This window comes from Rissa tridactyla, chromosome 1 (assembly GCF_028500815.1).
Source record: "Rissa tridactyla isolate bRisTri1 chromosome 1, bRisTri1.patW.cur.20221130, whole genome shotgun sequence".
Taxonomy (NCBI): domain Eukaryota; kingdom Metazoa; phylum Chordata; class Aves; order Charadriiformes; family Laridae; genus Rissa; species Rissa tridactyla.
In genome coordinates, this window is record NC_071466.1 from 186,313,525 (window position 1) to 186,336,843 (window position 23,319).

General features: G+C 40.4%; 1 protein-coding gene across 2 annotated transcripts; it reads left to right on the forward strand.

The window, feature by feature from the left end:
- The first annotated feature begins 1,823 nt into the window (after positions 1-1,823).
- TWF1 (twinfilin actin binding protein 1) lies at positions 1,824-21,899 on the forward strand. 2 transcript variants are annotated; one of them, XM_054199775.1, is made up of 9 exons: positions 1,824-1,971; positions 5,172-5,249; positions 7,753-7,931; positions 9,201-9,296; positions 11,230-11,334; positions 15,926-16,051; positions 16,245-16,395; positions 16,819-16,940; positions 18,650-21,899. In XM_054199775.1, the coding sequence occupies exons 1-9, from the start codon at positions 1,947-1,949 to the stop codon at positions 18,818-18,820; spliced, it is 1,053 nt and encodes a 350-aa protein (XP_054055750.1). In that variant the 5' UTR covers positions 1,824-1,946; the 3' UTR covers positions 18,821-21,899. The 2 variants fall into 2 exon arrangements, with proteins under 2 accessions (XP_054055750.1, XP_054055760.1); XM_054199785.1 differs by lacking the exon at positions 5,172-5,249 and having other exon boundaries at positions 1,829-1,971.
- Positions 21,900-23,319: the final 1,420 nt, after the last annotated feature.

A 23,319-nucleotide genomic window follows, 5' to 3' on the forward strand; every position in this document is an offset into this window, starting at 1 on the left:
AGGACCCATGGCAGGCTTTGGATCAACTAATTTAAAGTAATTGTGACAGCACCACATCTTTGGTCGCCACTCTGGCTGGATCTCTAGTACTCCTTTCCTCTTGGAAAAGCTCTTCTCTAAAAATCACTTTATTTTTTTATAACCTCCTGGAGGCTTACAATAGAGGAACCAGAAGTACCTGGGAGGCACCTCCTGCCTCTCATTACTTGGTTTCACATGAAGTCTTTTCCCTGTCTCTTTCAGCCGCCTTGCTAGAAGAAAGACAAACTGCAGCTGCAATCCTCAGGTCGGTTTCTCTGACCGCTGCAATCCTCACCGTTAGTCCCAGCTCACTAGCTGGTGTCATGTCTCCATAGTGACTTTGCATTTGCCAGACTAGCATTACACAGCACAGCTCACATACTACAGTCACAGTGCTATTTCACATCTCCCAAATAGGGCACTAAATCCCTCACCCAATGTCTTCAAACCGGGGATCTGAGAAAGTGCAGGCGCCCACATCTATCAACAGAGCTGACTTCAGAAATTCCTGAGCTGCAGTGCTCTGGAGGCTGGGAAGGTGAGGCAGGGAAGGATTACTATGCGCTTGCCTTACTCTTCTATTCTTGCCTGGTCCACTGCCTGGACATTTGGTATGCACTGTTACGGCATTTCTTATGTTCTCAGGTTGTATAGTGACCCATAAAAACCCTGCTAACTCCCAGGAATCTGAAGGAATCGTCAGCATCAGGACATTACGTTAAGTGCCCACAGCCCTGTTCCATCTAAAATCGCCTGTGCACACTTCACCTGTGGAGTCCAATCCGCACCACAGAACTGATTAAAAACACTGACCTCAGGACACAGAAGCCATTTTTAAAGCATAGATAGCAACTGTCTTTTTGTTGTTAGAGGACGGTTCTTCTCAACCTGTAGAGAGATACACCTGTGAAAGACAGCTAGCAAAAGCAAACCTACCTTCAGAGCATGCTTAAATTCATGACGTGGGACTCTCTGGAACTGTGAACTTTAAAAGTTTAGGGAAAGTTTATCAACACAGGTTGAAAAGGTGTAAAAGCCTTTGGCCGTGTGGACAGGCCGCTCAGAGAAGCCGGTACACCCTTTCTCTGCCTGGATCCGTGCCTTGCCACATCATCACACAGATGAGCGTCTCAACCGCCAGATCCATGCTGAAAAAGAAGAAATCTTCGCTATTTCTGTTCATGCAGTGCCACCAAGTAGCAAATGTTGCAAAATTAACAGAGAAAGACTGCCTTGTCAGGGGCAAGGGCTTGAGCAGAGGTTCTGGTGTGGTTCTGGGCTCTGCCCCCTGATTTCTGGGCTCTTTATCAGGTGATTATTTGAGGCAAAATTCACAGTAGAGCCAAGCAGCTGCTGTCCCACCGTGTGGCTCCTTCCCTGCTGCCCTCACGGTAGAACGGGAGGTCTCCACGACAGACTCCCGGAGAACGACTGAATTCACCTCAGTTACTTGTCAGCCAACAAGCGACCCTGCGGGGCACATCTCCCATTCCGCCGGGGAGGAGGACGGGAGGCTCAAGGCCGGCTCCGGGCCCTGCCCCGCCGCAGCACGCTGTGGGGCGGCAGGCGAAGGGGGCGACAGGACTGGACAGGAGGGGACAGGACTGCACCCCGGAGGAGCCGCCCGGGGTCGCCGAGGGGGTGCGGGCACCGGGCGAGGCGCGGCGCTCGGCGGGGGGTCTGCTGTAGGGGGCAGCAGCGGGACAGCCGCTACCCGCCGCGGGGGCCCTGCAGCCGGGGCCGGGGCCGGCGGGGCCCGGAAGGCGCCGCGCTCCCTCCCGGCCGCTGAGTGGCGGCGGCGCGTCACGTGTGCGCGGCCGGGCCGGGCCGAGCCGAGCCGACCCGGGCCGGGCTGGGCTGAGGCGGGAGGCGGCGGCGGATTGCACGGCACTGCCCCGGGGCGAGGCGCGGAGCGGCGGTGCGACATGTCCCACCAGACCGGGATCCAAGGTACCTCCGCGGCGCTAACCGTCCTCCTTCGCCTCCGCGGTGCCCACCTGCCCCTCATGACAGCGCCTTTCCCTGCGGGTCGGGGCGCGAGGGGGGGCGGCCGTTGTAGCCGTTTAACGGCCCGTTCCCATCGGAATTTTCTCCATTGCCAGGCTCTTTGTTGGCTGCTGGAGGAGCCCCTCTCTTTCCGCCGCGGGATGGCGGGGGGGGGGGGTCGAGCTGAGCGGAGGGGGGAAAAGTGCCGTTGGCATCGGCCCCGAGCGGCCGCCACTCCGCGGGCTCCAACCCGGAGCTTCACCCCCCGTCAGGCGGGGTTTGCCCGCACGGCGGAGCGGCGGGGAGCCCGCCTGAGGAAACTGTTCACGGCAGAAACCCGTAAATGGCGAGGGGGGCTGCCCCCCGCCCTGGCTCAGGTGACTTCCCCGGGCGCAGGTTGTCCTGCGGCGGCGGGGGGAGCGGTGAGGCGGGAGCCGAGGCTGGCGTGGGGGCAGGGGGGGGCCTCTCCGGGCACCTCCCGGCTTTTTGGAGAAGCTGTCGCCTGCCCGGGGTTTGGGATGGCTCGGACAGCACGGGGGCTGCCGAGGGTCGCCGCCGGGCCCCTTGCGGAGGGAGCCCTGAGGTCCAGAAGCCCCGGTGTAGGGAGCCCACTAAAAATCCCATCGCTGGAAGCCACAAAAGGGAAAAGTGTGAGGGAACCTTTTCCCTCCCCCCCTATTTCTAGGCCTTGGTGGATGTGAGGAGCAATTAGGAAAAAGACAACGCATTGTTTCTCAGTATTACCAGGTCCCCCCAAATCACAGAATTGCTAAACAGGGATTATACTGCAGGATTATGGGGGGGGGTCGGGTTTTACTGTCTCGGTTTCTGCAGTCTGCTTGTTCGTGTACTTCGTGTACTTGTACCGTGTACTTTGCCTGCTCTCCCATATTTATTGTTGAAGGTGACTTTTGTCCCAGCCACAGCAGCCCTTAACTGCTCCTCTGTTCCCTTTTTTGTCCATTGGCTGCATTTGGTCTGCACACTTTCTCCTCTCTTCTTTTCCTTCCCCTGCATGCCAGTCTTTTGCTCTTTTTTGCTGCTTCTGGCTTTAAGTTCTTCAACCTTTCTCAGGCCAGAGGTGCATCTGGGATAGCTTTTTTCCCAGGCTGGGAAAAACTGTTATAGTGGCTCTTCATTTCCTTGTTCTCCCCCCTGGCAATGCTGGAGGGAGGAGCAGAAGAATATCCTGTTGCTTACCACAAGCAAGAAGAGCGGCTAAACCTCTTCTGCTGCTCTCCTTCGTGTCTTTGAGAATCTTTTGTCCTCTGAGGAGAGCTGTAGAGAGAGAACTCGGCAGCTTTCCTGCACGGATCCTGCCTTGGCAGGCACTAATCAGGGGTCTTGTTTGCAGCAAAGCATCCCTTGTTGTGCCGTTGCTGGCTTTAGCTACAAACAGGCTACTGTCACTCATAAACAATTGCAAGATTTGGCAGCATGGGCTGCTCTTTTCTGGAAACAGAAATGAAGTCATGGGGACAGTGATATGTACCAGGCAGTTGCTAAAAGGACTGGACTTTCAAACAGGCCAGTGCAGATAAATAGTGTAGGAAGTCACAGAATGCGTTGAGGTATAGGAAAATACACTAGAATATGTTCACAGTCTTCTAACTAATTTTAAAATAACATTCCCTCTAAAATATTTGTGAAATAAACCCAAATTTTAATTCTGTAGGTCTCTGCTATGCATAAAGTTTAAGTAGAAAATAATATCACTCTGTTGTGAATTTTAAAACCTTTATGAGAAAAAAAAGCATAGATCACTTGATAGTGATATGATTTCTCAAATGTCTTGTCTCAAAATGTTACTTCAGGAGCTGTCACAGTTCTGGTAATGGTGCAGGGACTGATGTATTTTGGGCTTGTTTTGGTGTGTAGGTTTGAAATGAGAGAATAAAGAACAAAAAGATAATAGAGAAGAAGAGGACAAAAAAGAGTCCTGGGGGAACTGAAAGGTCTGGAAAGTGGCACAGTGTTTGCGTGCTGAATGGAACAGTGAGGACTGGCAGAGACGATTAGAAAAGCTGGCAGCAAATTACAGTGAGAGTCTGCACTGGTTAGTGGGAAGATGCTAACTGGGATAAAGCTGGGGTTTAACTGGTAACCCAATGCAGTTCAGCTTGTTTAATATCCCCTTTCCCTCCCATGCTGTTTTGGAATTTCAAAATAGGCCTGGGCATCACTTCGATGGGCATAAATTTAAAATGTTTTGAGTATGGGCAGTAATGTTGCTGGATACCATCTGACCATCTGTTCAGTTGGCCTCCACCTGACTATAAATAATCCTTTTTATTTGTTTTCTGGTTTGATGTTTGTTTTGCTGGTACTATGCTGTAGGATTACTTAAAGGGCCAGCTTGCAAGAAGTGTTCTTGAATAAATGCTGTACAACCCCCTGTCTACAGTATAATTAAATTGATCTGGACTCAAATTATTTAGCAGAGCAGTTGAGATAAGAATGATCTTCACGTGACTCAAGCACAGTTCTTCAGTGTGCTTAGGGAAGTGAGTCTGTTGTGTTTGCGGTGTAGTGTCAATGTGAATTACGAACATCTTAAAATATTTTTAACTGCCTCTTTATAAATTCAGTATAAAGCTATCCTGTTGCAATAGGTTGGGGTTTGAACAATGTCATCAAGATACATACAATAAGATAAGGTGATAAGAAAGATGAGCAATGAGTGTCAGCCTTCACTTGTACTCTTCAGAGAGGTGTCCTCAGGAAAGACCAGCACTTTTGCCAGACAAGCTCTAAAATTTTCCTGGCGACCATAAAGTTTCTGTCTGAAAGTTTGTACTAAGCCTGCAGACTTCATGAAGCTATTGTAATTTGAGGTGCATCATATTTTTATTGTGTTGCTGTGTTAACTCTGAAACCTGAGAGTGATGATATGATGTCACCTTTAATTTTCACAATGTTGAAAATCATATGGTATGCTAGAAAGCAGGGCTGTTCTGTAGTCTTGCCTGTCATATTTTTGTGGCATGCTGGTGGCTGCAACAGTATGCAGCATAGGGGGAACATCACTCCCGTGTTCCTTTTTCAGTCCAACTTTGAAGGGCCAGTTGTAAGCTTTTCCAGTGTTGTTCTTACCTTTGTGAATGTTCTTTGTCCTAGGGAAGTGAAATGTGCTAATTTGGCTACTTTTATTTTCTCTTTTTCAGCTAGTGGAAGTGTTAAAGATACCTTTGTTGGAGCAAGAAATGGACAATACAGGCTTTTAAAAATAGTCATTGACAATGGTTAGTCAATTTTTAATCTTTTTGTCTGAGTCTTTTAGATATTTTCTAGGTGGTTTAGTGACCTACGTGTACAATTGTTTAAAAACCCAAAACTCTGCAAAACTTACTAAGGTCTTTCATATACAGAAGGTAAGATCGAAGTTTCAATGAGGCTGAGCTTTTCAGTACAATGCTACTGTGCTTTTGGATTTGAATTTTTCTTCTGAGTGTCATTTCATATTTTACCAAGAAGTGCTGTGTATTTCATATGGATAATATAAATAAGCTTATTGTTACCTTCTTACTAAAGAAAGAGTAGAGGAAAAAAATTCCATACCTGTGTAGTATTTTGGCACTTTGGTTACTTTCATTAGAGAGATTCATACACAGCAGCTAGTAACTTTAGATGAAGTATAAATGTTATCTGCCTTTTATACTGGGATTAGCTGCACGTAGAAAGTCCTGTTAAAGCAGATGTTTAAGTATTAACCTGGCTACATAGAAAATATCTTTAAAAATCTGTAACTTTGTACAAATTTTCAAAGCTAAAACTGTTCCTTAAATCTCACGTGTATGTATGAATATAAAAGTACAAAATTTCTTGCAGAACTTGAGTTTGATCTTTGAACTTATTGGCAAGTGATCAATGCTGCAAACATTGCAAGATAGAAGGCATAAATACTTTTTGTTTTAACAGCAATGATGGTTGACTGTATAAGACACTTCATGATTTAGTCCATCTTTTCAAGTACATCAAATGCCCACTTTGAGTTGTTTGCTCTGTCTAGAATTCATTCATTCACAATACACTGAAATACCTGTTAGCTGGAGGAAGGTACGTTTATGTACATGTACATACACATACATGCTTTTATTGTTATGTAAATAACCTACTGTTGTCTTCTTTGTGTTTGCTTTTTTTAGGATGTCTTCTGACATTTTAATATTGCTTTCCTTAAGGAAGTAGCAATAGTAATATTATAGGCAGGTCACTGTGGTAAGGTCTCACTAGCATAAGGTAGCAAATGCTGACGTACCATTGAATTTATTTATTTTTTTACCATTAGGCAAGATAAAACAATATGGTTTTGTGTGTATGCTACTTTTTAATATGAAATGAAGCCTAGAAATAAGATAAAAATGGAAGACATTCCCCATTTTTTTCCTTTTTATGTTTATGTGTTTGTGTGTGTGTATATATGCATTTTGACTCTGTAAAAGCAGAATCCAGACTTTGATACTATTTGCTACAGTTCAAAAAGAAACCTCTAAAACTTCCAGAATACTGGTAGAGGGACAGATGCCTCATCTGTCTGCAGGAGCTTTCAGCAACTGCCCTTTGTCAACAGATAGTAGTCAAATTGAAACTCTGCTAACCTGAATTAATAAGAGGCTTGCTGCTGGGCAATAGAATTCCTCTGCTTTTATTTTTCTGCCTTAAATCCAAGTGAGTATAAAGCCACCTAGAGTTCAGAATTGGCAAGTACATTCTGAATACTCTGGTCTAGGTGAACAATTTCAGCTACTTAGCATGTAATTCAGAGAAGGGTCAAACACCCTCTCCCTGAGCTGTTCATGTTCTGTGACTGTGTCTTGCTCTGAAACTTTTGCTGTAGAGGCATTTGTATACTGTTGTACTTTTGTCTGAAGTTTTAGAAGTTAGGTCCTAGACTCTCAAAAGCTATTTTGTATATTAGCTACTATGATGGTCCTCAAACTGTTCTAGGGTCCCATTTAAACAAGGTGTTTCTGTTTTGATTGTGGAGACTAGTATTTCTTGGGAAGCTGATACATGTTTTGAAAGACACTTTCCTTTGGAAGCTGAGATGTGATTTATAAATAAAAGTCTTGTTGCTACAGCTGTTCACATAATTAAATCTCATCTGAAGTATTCTATACAGACTTAAGCCAATTATACATAATAAACAACTTCAGTCATTTAAAGAGACCATAGTTATGAAGCTGTATTAGAAAGAGGTTTATCTACTTACATAGTCAAGTTAGAGTCATTAGTGCAAGCATATTAATTCCAAACTCTTTTCACTGTATAACTGAGTTATTGACCCCTTACAATGAGTACAGTCGCTAATATGTTATAGCAAGAGCGTCAATAATTTTAAAATTCAAAAGCTTACTCTCATCTTTTTTCTACTTACGTGTTCCAATTTGAAAATAAACTAACTGGCAGAAGACAGCTTTTATTTCCCTTCTATGTACATTATGCTAAAAACACTAACATCAGTCTTATCCCTTCAGATCAAAGAACTTGATGACAACCAGCACGTTACTCCTCAACTATTTGTATTTGGGTTAAAGTAAGCTAGAATTTGAACATACACAGCTTTTGTAGGAATTCACCTGCTTTCACACTGAGTGTTCTTGACTTCCGTTCTTGTCCATTATTGTGGACAATATTATGAAAGATGGAGTGTCTGATTAACTGTTTATTTATTGCAGTTGCTAATTTAAAAAAACAGTATTAACTGTATAGTTGCTAACCTGTGGCTTTGGTTCTTGATTATAGAGCAGCTTATTGTGGGATCCTCTAGGCAGCCAGTTGGATCATGGGAAAAGGATTATGATGCCTTTGTCCTTCCCCTTCTTGAAGACAAGCAACCATGTTATATATTATACAGATTAGATTCTCAGAATGCTCAAGGATATGAATGGATCTTCATTGCGTGGTCACCTGATCACTCTCCTGTAAGTAACAGTCATCAGAGGCTTCATGCTGTTAATGATTTTTCAACAGTGCCATTTAATCTGAATCCTAGATATGAAGGAGGGGGACTTGAGGAATGAAGCATTCCCCAACCTTCCCCTCACTTTCTCTCAAGAAAACTGGGAAAATGTCCTTCTTGAAGCTGATTGAGGAGCAATATCAGTGGGTCTAGGTGGAGTGCAGCTCATCCAATTTATTTCTAGCCTGACTGGAAGAGACAAGACAATGTTTTTGCCCTTTTTGTTTGTCTGTCAGTGTTTCATGAAAATTTACGGAAGAATATAGGACAGAAATCTCAATGGGTGTTATCATAGAGAGAAGGATTATAGTGTGAGCTCAAGCTGTTCATTCTGTTTGGCTTGCTGGCTGTCCAGCTGGCACTTGTGGATCTGTAATCTGCCACAGAATATACTGTTTCTTAGTCAATAGTTAGAGAACATAGCGGGGAGCTGAGTTTAAAGTTAAGGATTTTTAGGGGAAACTAGGATGCTGTGTACGGGTTCTGGGAATGTGAGATAAGGGAAGACAGAAAGTAAAGCTATTCCCGTATTCTTACTACTTTCACTAGCAGTTATGAAGTAGCAAGAGACCAAGAGTGGGAGTGCATAGAAGAGAAGAGGTGGAAAAGGTGAGGTATAGTGGTGAGGATGGCATGACGATGAAATAAGGTGGGAAGATGGGAATGTTCGGGGAGGAATAAGTGACTATGTTAGACACAAGTTGATAGGGAACAAACATCATTAGATCTGCCTGCAGAAAATTTCATTTTTCCTCTTTGTAGTTGAACCAAAACTATCTGGAGTCACTATCAAATAAAAAATAATGATGAGTTATTTGCAGTCTGCTCTTTCTGTACCTGTTGTATCCATTAGTACACAGACAAGTGACAAATGATCTAAACAATTGTGGGTTTTCCCATTTAAAATTAGTAAAGATTATGTTGACATTTTTTTTACCATTTGAAAAAAAGCTCATGCTCTTACTTAAGCTGCAATTTAGTTTTGGAACTACTTTGATAATAATGCATAGTATCATGCCCTTGAGAATTTAATAGTGTGTGTGAGTGTCATGATCCAGAGTTTATTCTTTAGTAAGAATTACATCTTCAAAATGCAGTTTCAACACTTAAAATGTTTGTTCCAGAAAGATGTTTGTTAGTGGACTTGGTACACCAATGTGCTGTATTGTCTGCGTACATCAAAATAAAAAAAGAATCCAAACCAAATCAACACTGTTTTATGATATGCTAGGTTCGTCAAAAAATGTTGTATGCAGCAACGCGAGCAACACTTAAGAAAGAATTTGGAGGTGGTCATATTAAGGATGAAGTATTTGGAACTGTACAGGTATGTTTTTCTTCTTAAAGTCAGCACACAGACTTTAAATACTAAATACAGTAGCTGATCTTACTGGTATGAATTTGTGGTGTTTCTGCTCTTATTTGATTATAAGGAAAATAGAGTTAAAAGCTATGTGTATTATCCAAATGTTAAAATGTAATTGCTCTCATTTGAACAAGTAACTAAGTATAGTTAACACTTTCAGATGGAGCTGGTTCCGAAGGAAGGGGGGGAGTTTGAGATTTGGGGAAGAATAGAGGGTATTGTAGTGGGGAAAAAACTGTGGAAGAGACATGGGCTGTTATGGTGGACAGAGAAGTCCCTAAGGACATGGGGCTAATAATTCTGCTGCTCACTGAGTAAATAATTTCTTATATTCAGCATTAACCTTCATTACCTAACAAACCTCTCTGGAGAGGCTGTATTCTAGAGAAGTAGATAACTGAGTTGCTAAGAGGGTTTACTGGTAGAGGTCGTTATTTTTTTCTTGCCCGTTCAATCAACTAATCTCTCACCATCACTTGCCCCAAACCATTAGCAGTCTATGCAATATGTAGAGTTTGGACTCTTTGAGTTTCAGGCTGCCCAGGGAGGTTGTGGAGTCCCCTTCTCTAGAGATTTTCAAGACCCGCCTGGATGCAGCCCTGAGGGATGTGCTTTAGGCAATCCTGCTCTAGCAGGGGAGTTGGACTAGATGATCTCTAGAGGTCCCTTCCAACTCTGAAGATTCCGTGATTCCGTAGGGCTAGGCACAAGTCTGAGCTTCCTTCTCAATTGTAAGGAAGGAGGATTGCATTTGCCTACTACTGTTATTTCAGAATGTGTTTGGCGTACTTAGAGGATGAAGTCAATGTAACCCACTTTCTCCAAGATCATTATGTTACAGCTTAATAGATCTTAAAATTGTTGGGTTTAGTGTCGTTATAAGCTGCTTAGTTGTAGCTGGCCTCTAATGTTCATCCGTGTGAAAATCACAGGTTCTTCAAAGTATTTAAGTTGCAAACCTCACTCAGAATCTTGATCATCAGCGTCCAGTGCATTACTGTGTCTTTATTTTGTTAGACACACGGATGATTTAATTGCAACCAGCTCTGTTATCCTGGTAGAACGTGGTTATGGTCTCGCCTGCGACTTCATGTGTATTAACCTCAATACCTCTGTGCTCCTGAAACAAGACATAATGCAACATTGGCACTGGAAATTGTATTTGGGAAGGTCTGTCTCTTTCAGAAAGGGAAGAGCTAAGAAGGAGCTTTCTCTTTGTCCTCATAACTTGAGTGTAAATCACATTCTTACGATTGCATAAAGTCCTGTCCTTTTGTGAGAGACCACCTTAATTATAAAAGTACAACAGTATTTGCCTCTGGTATCAACTTCTCTGGAGAGGGCCAGAACTGACACAGAGTATTAAGGAATTTCCCAAAGTGATAATCAGAATTCATCACGTCTGTGATGTTCCATCCTAAACTATTTGCAGTATCATGTGCTTACTCCCTGTCCTAACACAGCATTTCCGTCTCCCATTTTTTATGTAGAAAACTACCAAAAAGCTACCAGTCTGAGCATGCAAATTTTATTAGAGAATAGATTTTAATATATTTTTTAATTTATTAGAATTGTGGCAATTTTGTGAGGTTTTGTCCAAGAAGACTTAATTACTTCATGCATGCGGTCTTCATTAATGCTAATTTTTGAATTAGTAAGGTAGTTAGGGACTGATTGCGGAAATGCTGCTTGCGATACAATTGGGTACAAGAGCAGCCAGTGGACCCTGCTGTACAGGAAAATGAGCTGAATTTGCAAATGCATCTACACTTGTAACCAATTCAAAAAAGACCATAACTGTATGAGAAGTAACTGCTTTTTTTATGCTGCATATAGCATCTTTGAAGAAAACTTTTATTATCAAAAATGATCAATATTGATATTGTACTTTCAGGATGATGTTTCGCTGAATGGATATAAAAAATATTTGATATCGCAGTCCTCCCCGGCACCTCTGACTGCAGCAGAAGAGGAACTTCGACAAATTAAGATTAACGAGGTACCTATAACGTCTTAGAGCATGGGTGGGAAACTGGGTGCAGAATTCCAAACGTATTGTAGGAAAAAGCCTTTCTAGGGTAAAAAAAGGCAGAACAGAAAATGGAAAGCTTCAGAAAGTTTGCATGAATAAAAATATAAATTTATCTCTCAATGAGTTGAGTTTGTAGGATGATGATGGCTGGAGTTGAAGTGGCGTGATCTTGTTCAGTTTGCAAGGCCTACTGTCTGAGTCAGAGGCCCCGCAACCACAGAGTTTAATTGTTGCTGCTTTGGCCCTTAACATGCTTCTGGTGTCACTAGATGTGTTTCATTGTGAAGGGTGAGTGAGCACTGGCACAGCTTGCCCAGAGAAGTTGTGGAGTCTTCATCTTCAAGATACTCAAAAGCCATCTGGACAGAGACCTGGGCAACTCCCTCTAGGTGTCCCTGATTGAGCAGGGTGGTTGGACAAGATGACCTCTGGAGGTGCTTTCCAACCTCAACCATTCTGTGATTGCCTACATACATACACTTCCCATGGTGCAGAAATTGTAAAGCAAACACAAAATAGCAAATGTTGCAGTGAATTATTGCCAGGAGTATTTCAGCAGCCTTATCCCTAGAGGAAACACACTTAGCAAACTTCCAGCACCAGTGCACGTGTCCTTAAGGCTGAGGAAGTGAATGGAATTCCAATAAAAATAAAATAGAAATCCAAAACAAGTAGCTAGTCCTTTTAGGAGACTGATTTGCTTTTGCTACAAATGCTTTATAGAAAAACGTCTAACAAATGCCTTTAAACAAATAATTTGATGATTGCCATCTAGCTATTGACTGAAAAGTTTAAGGATTCTTTTCTCACGTTTTTCCTTCACTTGGTCACTGTTTGTGTTCAGAGATGTATTAAAATAGGTCATGTGCTGATTTTACTAGTTCTTTAGGCTTGTATTTTACAGCCATGGTACATGTGTACATGGTACATGGTTTATTTCTGCAGCTGGATGTCAGCAAACCATCGTGTTAAATCCAGCTTGGTATCTTCTCTAATGTTTTCACTCTACGGTGATGTTGCTGCAATTTGGTTGTTTATTGACTTTTTTTTCTCAGTGGTGTCTTTTGTTATTTTCCATGTCTTAATTTTGATTAATGCAATGTAGAAATGCACTCATTATCAAACACCGCATTTCACTTGAACAGCTTTAAAAGAAAACCCACTAATGAATGTAAATCTTCTGTGGTATTGATGATCATTTCTGGCTATTAGTATTATCTCTTATGCACTACATACATTGTGTTTAACAGGTGATTCATGCAGACTAAAACCTTATGTGCTATTATGAAACTTCAGCAGCGATAGTTGTGTTTTTTAGAGATACATAAACTGTAGATTGCTGCCGGTTTGGCTTGCTTTGAAGCATCTTGTAATGCATGAACTTACGTTATTTCTGTCTTCGCTGTTTCCACCTTTATGAAGCCTGGAATTAGCCTCAGAAAACTAAAAGCTTTCTGATTAAAAAAAAAATAGTTTTCCATATGCATATTCTTTCCTAATTACCCTAAGAAATATTTTATTGGGTCAGATCAAAGGATCACCTAGTCTGCTGTCAAGTCCCTGAGTGAACAACAGCAGAAATCTAGGAAGGGTGTAAGAGCCGGGCAAGATGGCCATAATTCCCTCAAATACTCTTCTGTTGCCACAATGTTTGCAGGTAGGGATCTTCCTGAGCAAAAGATGATGCCTTACTATATAGTTGTTCTTAATGGGTTTTTTGTCCATCATGTAGTCTTGTCATTTTCTAAATCCACACAACGTTTTTGTTAGCCACGGATCCTCTGGCAGCATATTCCACAGCGTGACAAAATACTGTGTAAAAAGCCATCACCTGCTATCTGCTAGTTTATTCTGATATCCCTACAGATCGTGTGGGGAAGGCAGAGAAAAGTCATTAAGTGATTCCTCATTTTCCCCCTCCCCCTTTTACAAAGCCAACCGTATCCCAGAAAGCCAACCACATGCTGGGCTGCATCAAAAGCAGCGTGGCCAGCAGGTTAAGGGAGGTGATTCTGTCCCTCTACTCTGCTCTGGTGAGACCCCACCTGGAATACTGCATCCAGCTCTGGAACCCTCAGCACAGGAAAGACATGGATGTGTTGTAACAAGTCGAGGGCCACAAAAATGACCGGAGGAATGGAATACCTTTCCTATGAGGACAGGCTGAGAGAATTGGGATTGTTCAGCCTGGAAAAAAGAAGGCTCCTTGTGGCCTTTCAATTCTTAAAGGGGATTAATTTTCAATAACAAAGATGGGGACAGACTTTTTAGCAGGGCCTGCTGCGATAGGACAAGGGTTAATAGTTTTAAACTCAAAGAGGGCAGATTCAGCCTAGATTTAAGGAAGAAATTTTTTTTATGATGAGGGTGGTGAAACCCTGGACCAGGTTGCCCCGGGAGGTGGTAGATGCCCCATCCCTGCAACATTCAAGGTCAGGTTGGGCAGGGCTCTGAGCAACCTGATCTAGTTGAAGATGTCCCTGCTTATTGCAGGGGAAGTTGGACTAGATGACCTTTAAAGGTCCCTTCCAACCCAAACTATTCTATAATTCTATGTCCATGGACCTCTGTTGTATTCCTTATCAGTTACCTCTTCGGGGGTGAAGAGTCCTAATCTAGGTAGTTCTTCCTCCTAAATAAGGCACTCCCTTCTTCTGATCCTTTTGCTTTTCTCTGCAGTTTTTCCAGTTCTGCTATGTAATTTATGAGATGGAGGGATGGGGAAGCCAGAACTGCATGTGGTATTCAAGATGCAGGCATGTTACTGGTATCTACAGTGCGTAATGATGTGTTCTCTTCTCTACTCTTTTTCTAACAATTCATAACATTTCATATGTGGGTGGGGAGTGTTGGGGTTTTTTGGTTTTGTTTGGGTTTTGTTTTTTTTGGTGAAGACTGGCCACTGGGCTTATATTTTTGGATATATTCAGTGTCACCTGCAAGGTCCTCCTAAATGGTAGAAGCTAGCTTAACTCCCATCACCACATGGGTAGAAGAATTTTTTTCCTCTTGCGTATGTTACTTTACATTTATTCATAGGAAATTTCATCTGTCGTTTTATCCACCACTCCACTCAGCAGCCATCACTAACAATTGTGAATTGAAATATTTTTTGACTCAGGTGTTTTTGTTTTGCTTTAACGGTCTGAAATATGTTGCAGTATGGACAAGTAGATTTTGTTCGTTTTCTTAGATCTGGAGTTACGTTGGGTTATTCTCTTCCCTTGCCTCTCATTCCCTTACCACGCTTCACAGCTTGGTTTTATGTTTGGGTTTTTTAATACTTGTATTTTAATATGGTTTATACACTATGGTATTTTATTATGGTTTCTTATTTTTGTGATGCTTATTTTTATGTTTACTAATCGGGCTTTTATGCAGATATATTTTGCAAATGTTTTTTATCTAACCTTCTTCATAAATTTGTCAATCTTTATACGTAAGTAAACTCTTCCACCTGCTTTTTCCTCCTCTTTCCTTGTTGCCAACAAGCTGTTCGTTAAAATGTGGAGTATAATTTAGTGTTTCCCCGAGTATCTTTGTTTTTTATTTTTTTTAATCGGTTTTCCTGTTTCATTAGCATGCCTTTTTAATTAAAGCTGAATATCTTCTAGTTGATAGATCTAAGACCCATGCTTTCCATTTTGTACACTTTTCTGACTTTTGCTGTTTCATCACCAATGTTAAATGTATTTATGAAATTTGTGAAATTATAACAGGAAGTCAATATATTCAAAAGCTAATACTTAGACAATAAGTTCAGACTTGGGAAAACTGGAGGCCAGAACTCATTTTGAGAGAAAATTCATGAATGCTAAGATAAACATAAATTCTTTTAAAATGGCATTAAAATAACTGTTCTTTTCTCTCAAATAATTTGCGACTAACACAACTGGATTATGAACAATTGTCTAGCTTGCAGTGACCCTGGATTTTTTTACTTTGTGTTAGACTTTCTAGAAGTCAAGATTTTGGTTTGTTTGCTTTCTTTTTGGTATAGGCTTTTGGGGGGAGAGTGTTGAAGCAGGAGGGAGGGAAGTTGCTTTGCTTTTCCTTCAAGAAGATCTGTTTTTGTTAGAATTTCTCTTTTCCTCCAAAAATTTTGACTCCCTGGAAATGGCATTTGTATGTTTTGATCTAAAATTTTTCAAGATACAACAAAGTTTATAAGCAATATTGTCAGTTCAAAAGTATAATGCAGCATATGAAAATCAAGCTCTTTCCTCCTGGCTTATTGTATCTTTATACCAGAATTTAACTTAGAGCTTCTTCACTGACATTTGAGCCAGTTTTCCCTCTGATGATTCTGTTGGCTCTGCAAAGCTAGCTGTTTCAAAGATATGAAACTGTTTTCAGGTAAGCGTGAGAATGTGACCTGTAAATTAAAAAATGCAAATCTGTTGTATCTGGGGATGATGTTTAGGGTAGTTTATTCTTGGAATAGCTCCTGCTGACTCTGTGTGTAACCACATGAAATGCATTGTCAGTTATTGTATGAAACCAAACGGATGCTTGCAAAGGTTTCTGTTTACATCTTCTCTATTGACTTGTGTTCCAGGTACAGACGGACGTTGGTGTAGATACCAAGCATCAAACATTGCAAGGAGTAGCATTCCCCATTGCAAAAGAAGCTATTCAGGCTTTGGAGAAATTGAAAAATAAGAAACTGAATTATGTACAACTGGCAAGTATAAAATACTTCAACTATTTTTTAATAGTGAGTATAAAATACATTACCCGCACATTAAACAATGTGCGCAGATGACGTACATTGATAAATTACTATCCTGTATTGGATGAAATATTTTTTTCATCCTGTCATGTTCTCTGGTTTGCTTTCTGTGTATTAACTATATTCAGGTTTGCTTTGTTAACAGCAAATTGATATGAAAAATGAAACTATTATTTTGGCCAACACGCTTCATACTGAACTTAAGGACTTGCCAAAAAGAATTCCAAAGGATGCTGCGCGTTACCACTTTTTCCTGTATAAGCATGCCCATGAAGGAGACTATTTGGAATCCATAGGTATGAGAAAATTCCCCAATATGAAATTTAATTGGCTTGTTTCAAGTAATTTAGTAATTTGAGGCAGAGAGAAAGATGTGTCATAAAAGTAAATTGTCTGTCAGCATGATCATGAATTTCAGAGTTATTTGGTTGTGAAACTGACTTCTGGAGAGTCCTTATGTTTAGAAAGTAGTGAGCTATCCCTTTTGATCATGAACACCCATAAATCAGTTGTCATGTGAAAACATAAAGATACTGGCCGTTCTGTCATGCCCCATTGGAAATGAAACACTGCTGAAGCAAAAAAGATCCAGAACGGTGTTAATTTTTCCCTTTCAGACTGCATAGTTGATTTGCAACGTCTCTCTGCTGTAAATGATTTTATGAAACAGGTTTTGATGGGAGTATAGTTATGGTCTGGTTTGTGGTTTTTTCCTGCAGTTTTCATCTACTCTATGCCAGGATATACCTGTAGTATACGAGAACGAATGCTCTACTCTAGTTGCAAAAGTCCGCTGTTAGAAATTGTAGAAAGACAGCTGTGGATGCAGATAATTAGAAAGGTAAGTACACTGGGTATACTGATATTTTCTCCATCCCTCTGTTCCATTCTTAATGTCTAACTAGAACTGTCTCTGCCACCGCCTACTCTAAACAATGAAAAGTGTTGTGTAACTATTAAAGTTTGTCCTAAACAAGAAATACTTCTTGATAAAGCTCCAGATACAAAGTCAAGTCATAGAAGCTTTTCTCTAGATCATAATTTCTGCATTTTCATAGCTTTAACAAATTTATCCTTGTGCATCAAGGGCATGTTTTGAGAATACTTTGAAGGACTATTTAGAACTAACAAGGCCTGCCGTATTTTGGACCACAACACGTTGCTGTTGTTGAACACTAAATTCCTTTAAAGCAAAGGTTATCTAGGGATTTTCAAAATAATTTCAAGCTGCAGTTCTGGAACTTAAAACTGGTATTTTAGGAGTCCTTGATGGGGCAAACAAAGATTTGCAAGTAAGCTGATCTTTTCACATTGTGTAGATTTTACTACTATGGAATTAGTTGCTTCTCACCTCCAGAGCAGAGACCACCGGAATGGTCCATTTATGGAATACATGACTTGTGGTTACATTCTTAACACTTGTGCTGTATATTTAGAAAATATTTGAAGCTTGGTTTCTGTGGGGATTATCTAAATCTATCTAAGTCTATCTAAAAAAATAGCAGAGTTAATACTAACCATTTTAACCAAGGTGACATGAATTAAGTAGATTATCACTACGTGTTTTTATGTGCAATCATTTCTCAGAAATTTCCTTTCAACAAGAAAATAAATGCACCATGTGACTCCTGAAATTCCCATAGACGTATTTCTGAAGGATGGACTTGTAACAGCAATACCGTGGCTGACAAGCCCATCAAGTGCTATGGTTTGGCAGGCCATGAAGTGTCGAGTGCTCAGCAAAGCAGGGCCAAGGCATTTCTCTGAATTCTAAATTCCTGCAATTCGAAAGAGTGGGGTTTGGCTGGAGAACAGTATTTTCTTTCCATTCAGGTTTATATGCTTAAATTTGAAAAACCAAAACAACCTCCCCTTTTGTTCATTAAACTTATTTTAGCTTTTCCCTGGCTTGAGTACTTGCTGAGTTGCAGTAGCCAGCTAATCATATAAGCTGTTTATACTCCTCCCCTTCTATCCCAAGAGACAAAAATATGTAGGCACATTGCTTTTTCAGTTAGCGTTAAAAGCACGTTTTAGTGAAAAATTTTAATTCTTAAAATGTGGAGATTACATTGGGACAATGAAAAGTTTTTTTATTTTAGAAGGGAGAATAAAGAATGGACATTGTAGTTCTGAAAGATCGGCACACTGCTTTCTTATCTTTTATTGAGGAATACTTTATAGATGACTAAATATGCCCTTGTTCTTGCATGGAATGTGCACTCCTAGTTAGTATTAATATGTACACTGTGCTAAAGCTTGGGACAGAGGAAGTTTCTTGGCATATGTACTGTGTAGTTGTGCTTATATTTCAGGAAAAATAATTAAGTCAAATCACACTTAATACCGGTAAGAGTATAGTGGATTCTCAGAAAAACTGTCCAAGATTGCTCAGGGCATTAGGCACAAGATGGAGAACGTTTCATGCCAGACTCTGAACATCACTGCACATCTGGTTTTAATACAGTATTTAGAACTTCAGCAAAATTTTGAAATGTTTTTAAATACGTCTTTAAGATGAATATGATGAATGTTGGCTTTTTTTCCCAGATTGAAATAGATAATGGTGATGAGTTAACTGCTGACTTTCTTTATGAAGAGGTTCATCCAAAACAACATGCTCACAAACAAAGTTTTGCTAAACCGAAAGGTCCTGCAGGGAAGAGGGGAATACGAAGACTGATTAGAGGTCCAGCAGAGACTGAAACACCGAGTGATTAGAAACCGTTGTTTGCATTTGTTATAAAGTATTACAGTAAGAAATTAAATTCTGGCTTTTGGTGATGAACTGAAATCATTCCATTCATAGATGCTAGGGAAAAAAAAAAAGGCTCTTTTTACTCTTCTGTCTTCTGACCTCAACACTTTTTATATTGTTACATGATTATATTTGTTGACCATGTTTTGTAACATGTGGAAGAGCTAATTATTGTAAAGCTAAAAGAGGAAGACTAAGCTAGTACCCCTTTATTTTAAATTAGAATCCATTATTTAATAGCTGTACATGTGATCATAAACTTTGCAGACATAAGACTGTGGCCCGTGTATTCTGTGGGTAAGTTGCAGCTCTGTACCTAGAGAACAGACCTGTCGTCTTAGGAGTAGCCTGTTGAAACCCGTGAGACTTTCCACGTGAGAAGAGCTGAAGGACTATACAGCATTGTCTCAGATAAATCCTTAGTTTTCCTTGTAGCTCTTATGGACAATAGTACTATAGCAGTTTTTGCCATGGTGCATTGTTGGGTTTTGTTGTTGTTTGGTTTGGTTTTGTTTGGTTTTTTTTTTTTTTGTAATAGAAAAGATAAACTCAAATCCGTTATCCATCAATTAATGCAAGTGTTCAGGAACAGCTGGATATTTTCCCATGCAAAAGCATGCTCATTTCAAATTTATAACTAATTTCATGGAATTATCTTTTAAAGAAATATGACATAAAACCACTAAAGCTTTTCCAGACTTCTATACCACTCATCAGCCTTACATATTAAGTACTGAATGACCAAGTAAAAGGTGATTAAAAGTGCATGAGTTAGTATACTCAGTAGATTATGGAGCTGCTTTTGAAGCAATATGCTTAAAGTTTCTAATAAATAATTGATTATCTATGCACTTGGATCTAAAACTGTGTAAGTTCAGTAAAAATGGAAATAGACTTGCTTTATAATGGTGAGTTATTCTTGAGATTCTAGTGTGTTAGCAGTATCAACTGCAGTTTTAACTTTCAAAGTATTTTGAAAATGACTTTTCCTGAACGTTTGAACTTTAATAGTAACTTAAATCTGTAACAAAATCCAACTAGGTCTTGAATAACTGCTGGCAGCACCTGGTTAGGATTTTTTTTTTTTATTTTTTCCCCCCTCCCTCTTCCCTTCTCCAAAATACTAAAATCACCCAGAATAGTCTAAACTTGATTGAACCATGAGTAATGTGTTTAATAGGAAGAAGAAAATTAGATTATTTTAATAAGTGGATTAAAAAAGCATTAGATGTGGAAATCAAGTATTGGATGACCGTAAATATTTAAAATTGTGTAATGAGGCAAATACTAGCGGAGAGATTATATTCCCCAGTGGGGACTTGCTTTTTAGTGTCTTGTATATGAGCTTTGTGTTCTTTGAAATTTTTTTTTTAAAGCTACATGGGAGTTGGCAAGTCTTGGTTCACAGCGTATTATCATAGATGCTGGGTGTACACATTATAGAGCTGAATCACGTGTTTACCTGGTGGAAGACAGATTTTAACCTAGTTTTGTAGGGAAATAATGCTTTGACACTACTTAGCTCCTGATAAAATTTGTTTTATCTTATATATTTTTTTGTTTGGAGATACTAGCTTGTTATTGACGTCTGGGATTGCACTACATAATGTGAAGATTGGAATAGTTTTGGGTTTACTGTGGTTTTTTCTACGCTGTAGAAATTTGACACCTCACCTTTTTTCATTTAATCTGATACACTACATCACTCCAATAGCTCTTGATCCTCAGCTAATCTGCTTGCCCTTAGCTACTGTGTTCTTTTTCTGCCTCTTGCCTTCTCCCTCTAGGGCAAGGAGCTGCCCTTTGGAGTGTTTCGTTTATGAAGTACCTGTCAGGCAAATGTCATTGTGTTTTTAAACATGATTAATGTGTGCGCAGCTCATTGTTCACCGTAATTAAATGTATTTTTAGTTGAACTCAATCTTTTCAGCACACCTACTTCACTTTGGTTTGGTTTTTGGTTTGTTTGTTTGTTTGTTTTGTTTTTTTTTTTTTTTAAAGGGAAACCTTTGAATGTAGCAGTTAAAAATTACTGCTGGAGGGTTTTTTGTTTGAATTTAGTATTCCTGCCCATGCGTCAGCCATACCGAGAGTGCACATACATTTTTACGCTTATTTGAGCCAGTAAAGAAGTTCAGCTTTTTGATACCAAATGTTTTAAATAATGAAGAGTTTGACCTGTTACGGTTATGTGCATGTTGTGTTTTGTTTCGTGTTGTTTTTTTTTCCCTAATCCTGACCTAGGCAGATGAGGATAGGAGGTAGAAAGCTTAATCTGGAGGATGCTGAGAGCTGGTTAAGTGATTATGTGAGGGTCTTTATAATGAGCTGCTTTAGAGTTTGGCCCAAACCAGACATTGTAAATTCTCTTCCTTCAAAATATTCTATGTGGGTGTACGAACCCCCGACCAGCCAGCAGAAAGTCATGTCCTGAGCTTATTTCCCCCTCGCCTTTCCCCGAAGAGATAACCGTGTGAAGTCTTGCGCTGCCGACTGCCCCTCCAGGCCTCTTGTAGCTGTTCTCCTGACATAGCAATAAGAAGCATCTGATGTTTTTGGAAAATCTGTCACGTTTACATCTGCGTAGTTGCCTCACATAACACTACTGCTGTTAATGAATGTTCAGAGCCAGCACAAAATGAGGGCATTAATGAAAGTTATTCCTTAACTGTCTCTGGTCATTTAATAATTGAAAGTGTCCGTTCAAATTATTGTTGGCCTTCATAAAGCCCAAAAGCAATGCAGCTGCTTGCACTTAACTCACAAGCTATTAAATAGTTAATTAAAATGACAGGTAATTATTTTTGAAATGTTTCTGTTGCAAGGTAGGAAGTATTTGATCTTTTAAAACACTCCTATCAGAGGTTTGTAAAACTAATCAAGGTAATAATTGCTCTGTTACTTGGATAACACATTGATAAAGGAAACTTTGGATTTACGGTGTCTATATATTCAATGAAAACCACCTTCAGATGCTAAAATTAACTAAGTTTACCTTATCTATTTTGTAATTTACTTTATAAATAAAGATTGATGCTTTAGTTTGGTGGTGTCCGAATAATTTCCTAATCTCTTTAACAAAGATCTGTATTCTAACCTGACGGTCTGTAACGGGCAGTTCCTGCGGGACTGGAAAGCAGCACAGAAGAAGTGATTGCAGGGTGCAAGGAGGGAGATGGGCAGAAACAGAATTCCTGGCTTTTGCGATTAGAGAAAAATCATTATGTTAGAAACAGCTACTTTCCTTTTGCCTTATGGAAGCAGCACAGAGGCCTCCGCAGCATGATCCAAGTGGGTTCATCTCTTGAGGTTTTTATGCTTGCAATAATAAGCCCCTTCAAAAAGTTTTAATATGCTGAAGTAGTTGATGAGTAATTTAACAGTTCTATCTGTTGTTATTTGCTCAGCATGAGGTAGTATAATTAAACTGCTCAAGTGATGTTGTTCCATTAATGGTTTTTTGTTTAAACTGAAAGTAGGTTGCATGAAGTCTTCCTACTGACTCAAAGTCAAGCTGAAAAGAACATTTAGTGGTTTGGCTTTTCTTTTAAATGTCCTGCCAACGCACGTCCACAGGGAAATCAGCGATACGGCAATTTTGCAGTTGAGAGAAGGAAATTTGAAGATGTGTTGAACTAGGATTTAAGAGAATAATTTTAATGCTAAATGCTGTACAGGAAGACGGCTATTCCTGTAAGAGGAGGGGATAGGCTAGGCCTCTATGTGACCATGAATAGCAGAACCAGTTTTATTTGTCTTTTGGTCAGTGGGTGTTAAAAAAACTCTCACTGCACCAGCTATAAACATGAGGCTTCCCATTTCAATCATATTAAGTACTATGGCTGGTGAAAGGTGTGTTGGCTCAAAAGGCAACTGTACGAACTGATTACACCTAATGACCTCCTCCCATCCTGTTCAAAGTTAATGAGCTGCAAACTGCATAAAGCCATCACATTCCAGTGCAGTATCTCCACATACGTGTCCTGTTGTTGCACTCTGTCCTCAGCAGCCACTAATGGCTCATGTCCTGGCCCTGGGGCTGCGCAGACACATCTGCTCTGACCCACAGCAGCCGTTCTGTTACCTCCTGCTGCATCCAAGGGGAGAACTGTTGCCCTTCATAAGAGATTTCCTTAACAGCAATTTTCTTTGGCTCATTAGCATTTGCTTTTATCCTGCTGCTTCTTTCTAGTCTTAGTTGGAATTGTAATAAATCACTCTTGCTGGTTTTTGTTCATACTTCTTTCTGGAGGTGAGTAAATTGCTTTATGTTACAGTTCTTGAGACCCTTAACGTGCAAAAGGTTGGCTCTTTCACTGAGTGATATGAGGATAGCGATCCTCAGATGCCCTTCATGGCACCTTCCCCACCAAGACAGGACGTAGGCTAGCCATCTTAGCCCTCTATCCTGAGAACATCTCCCATTCCCAGCGCTCTTCACCCACCAGGAATGGGTACCAGA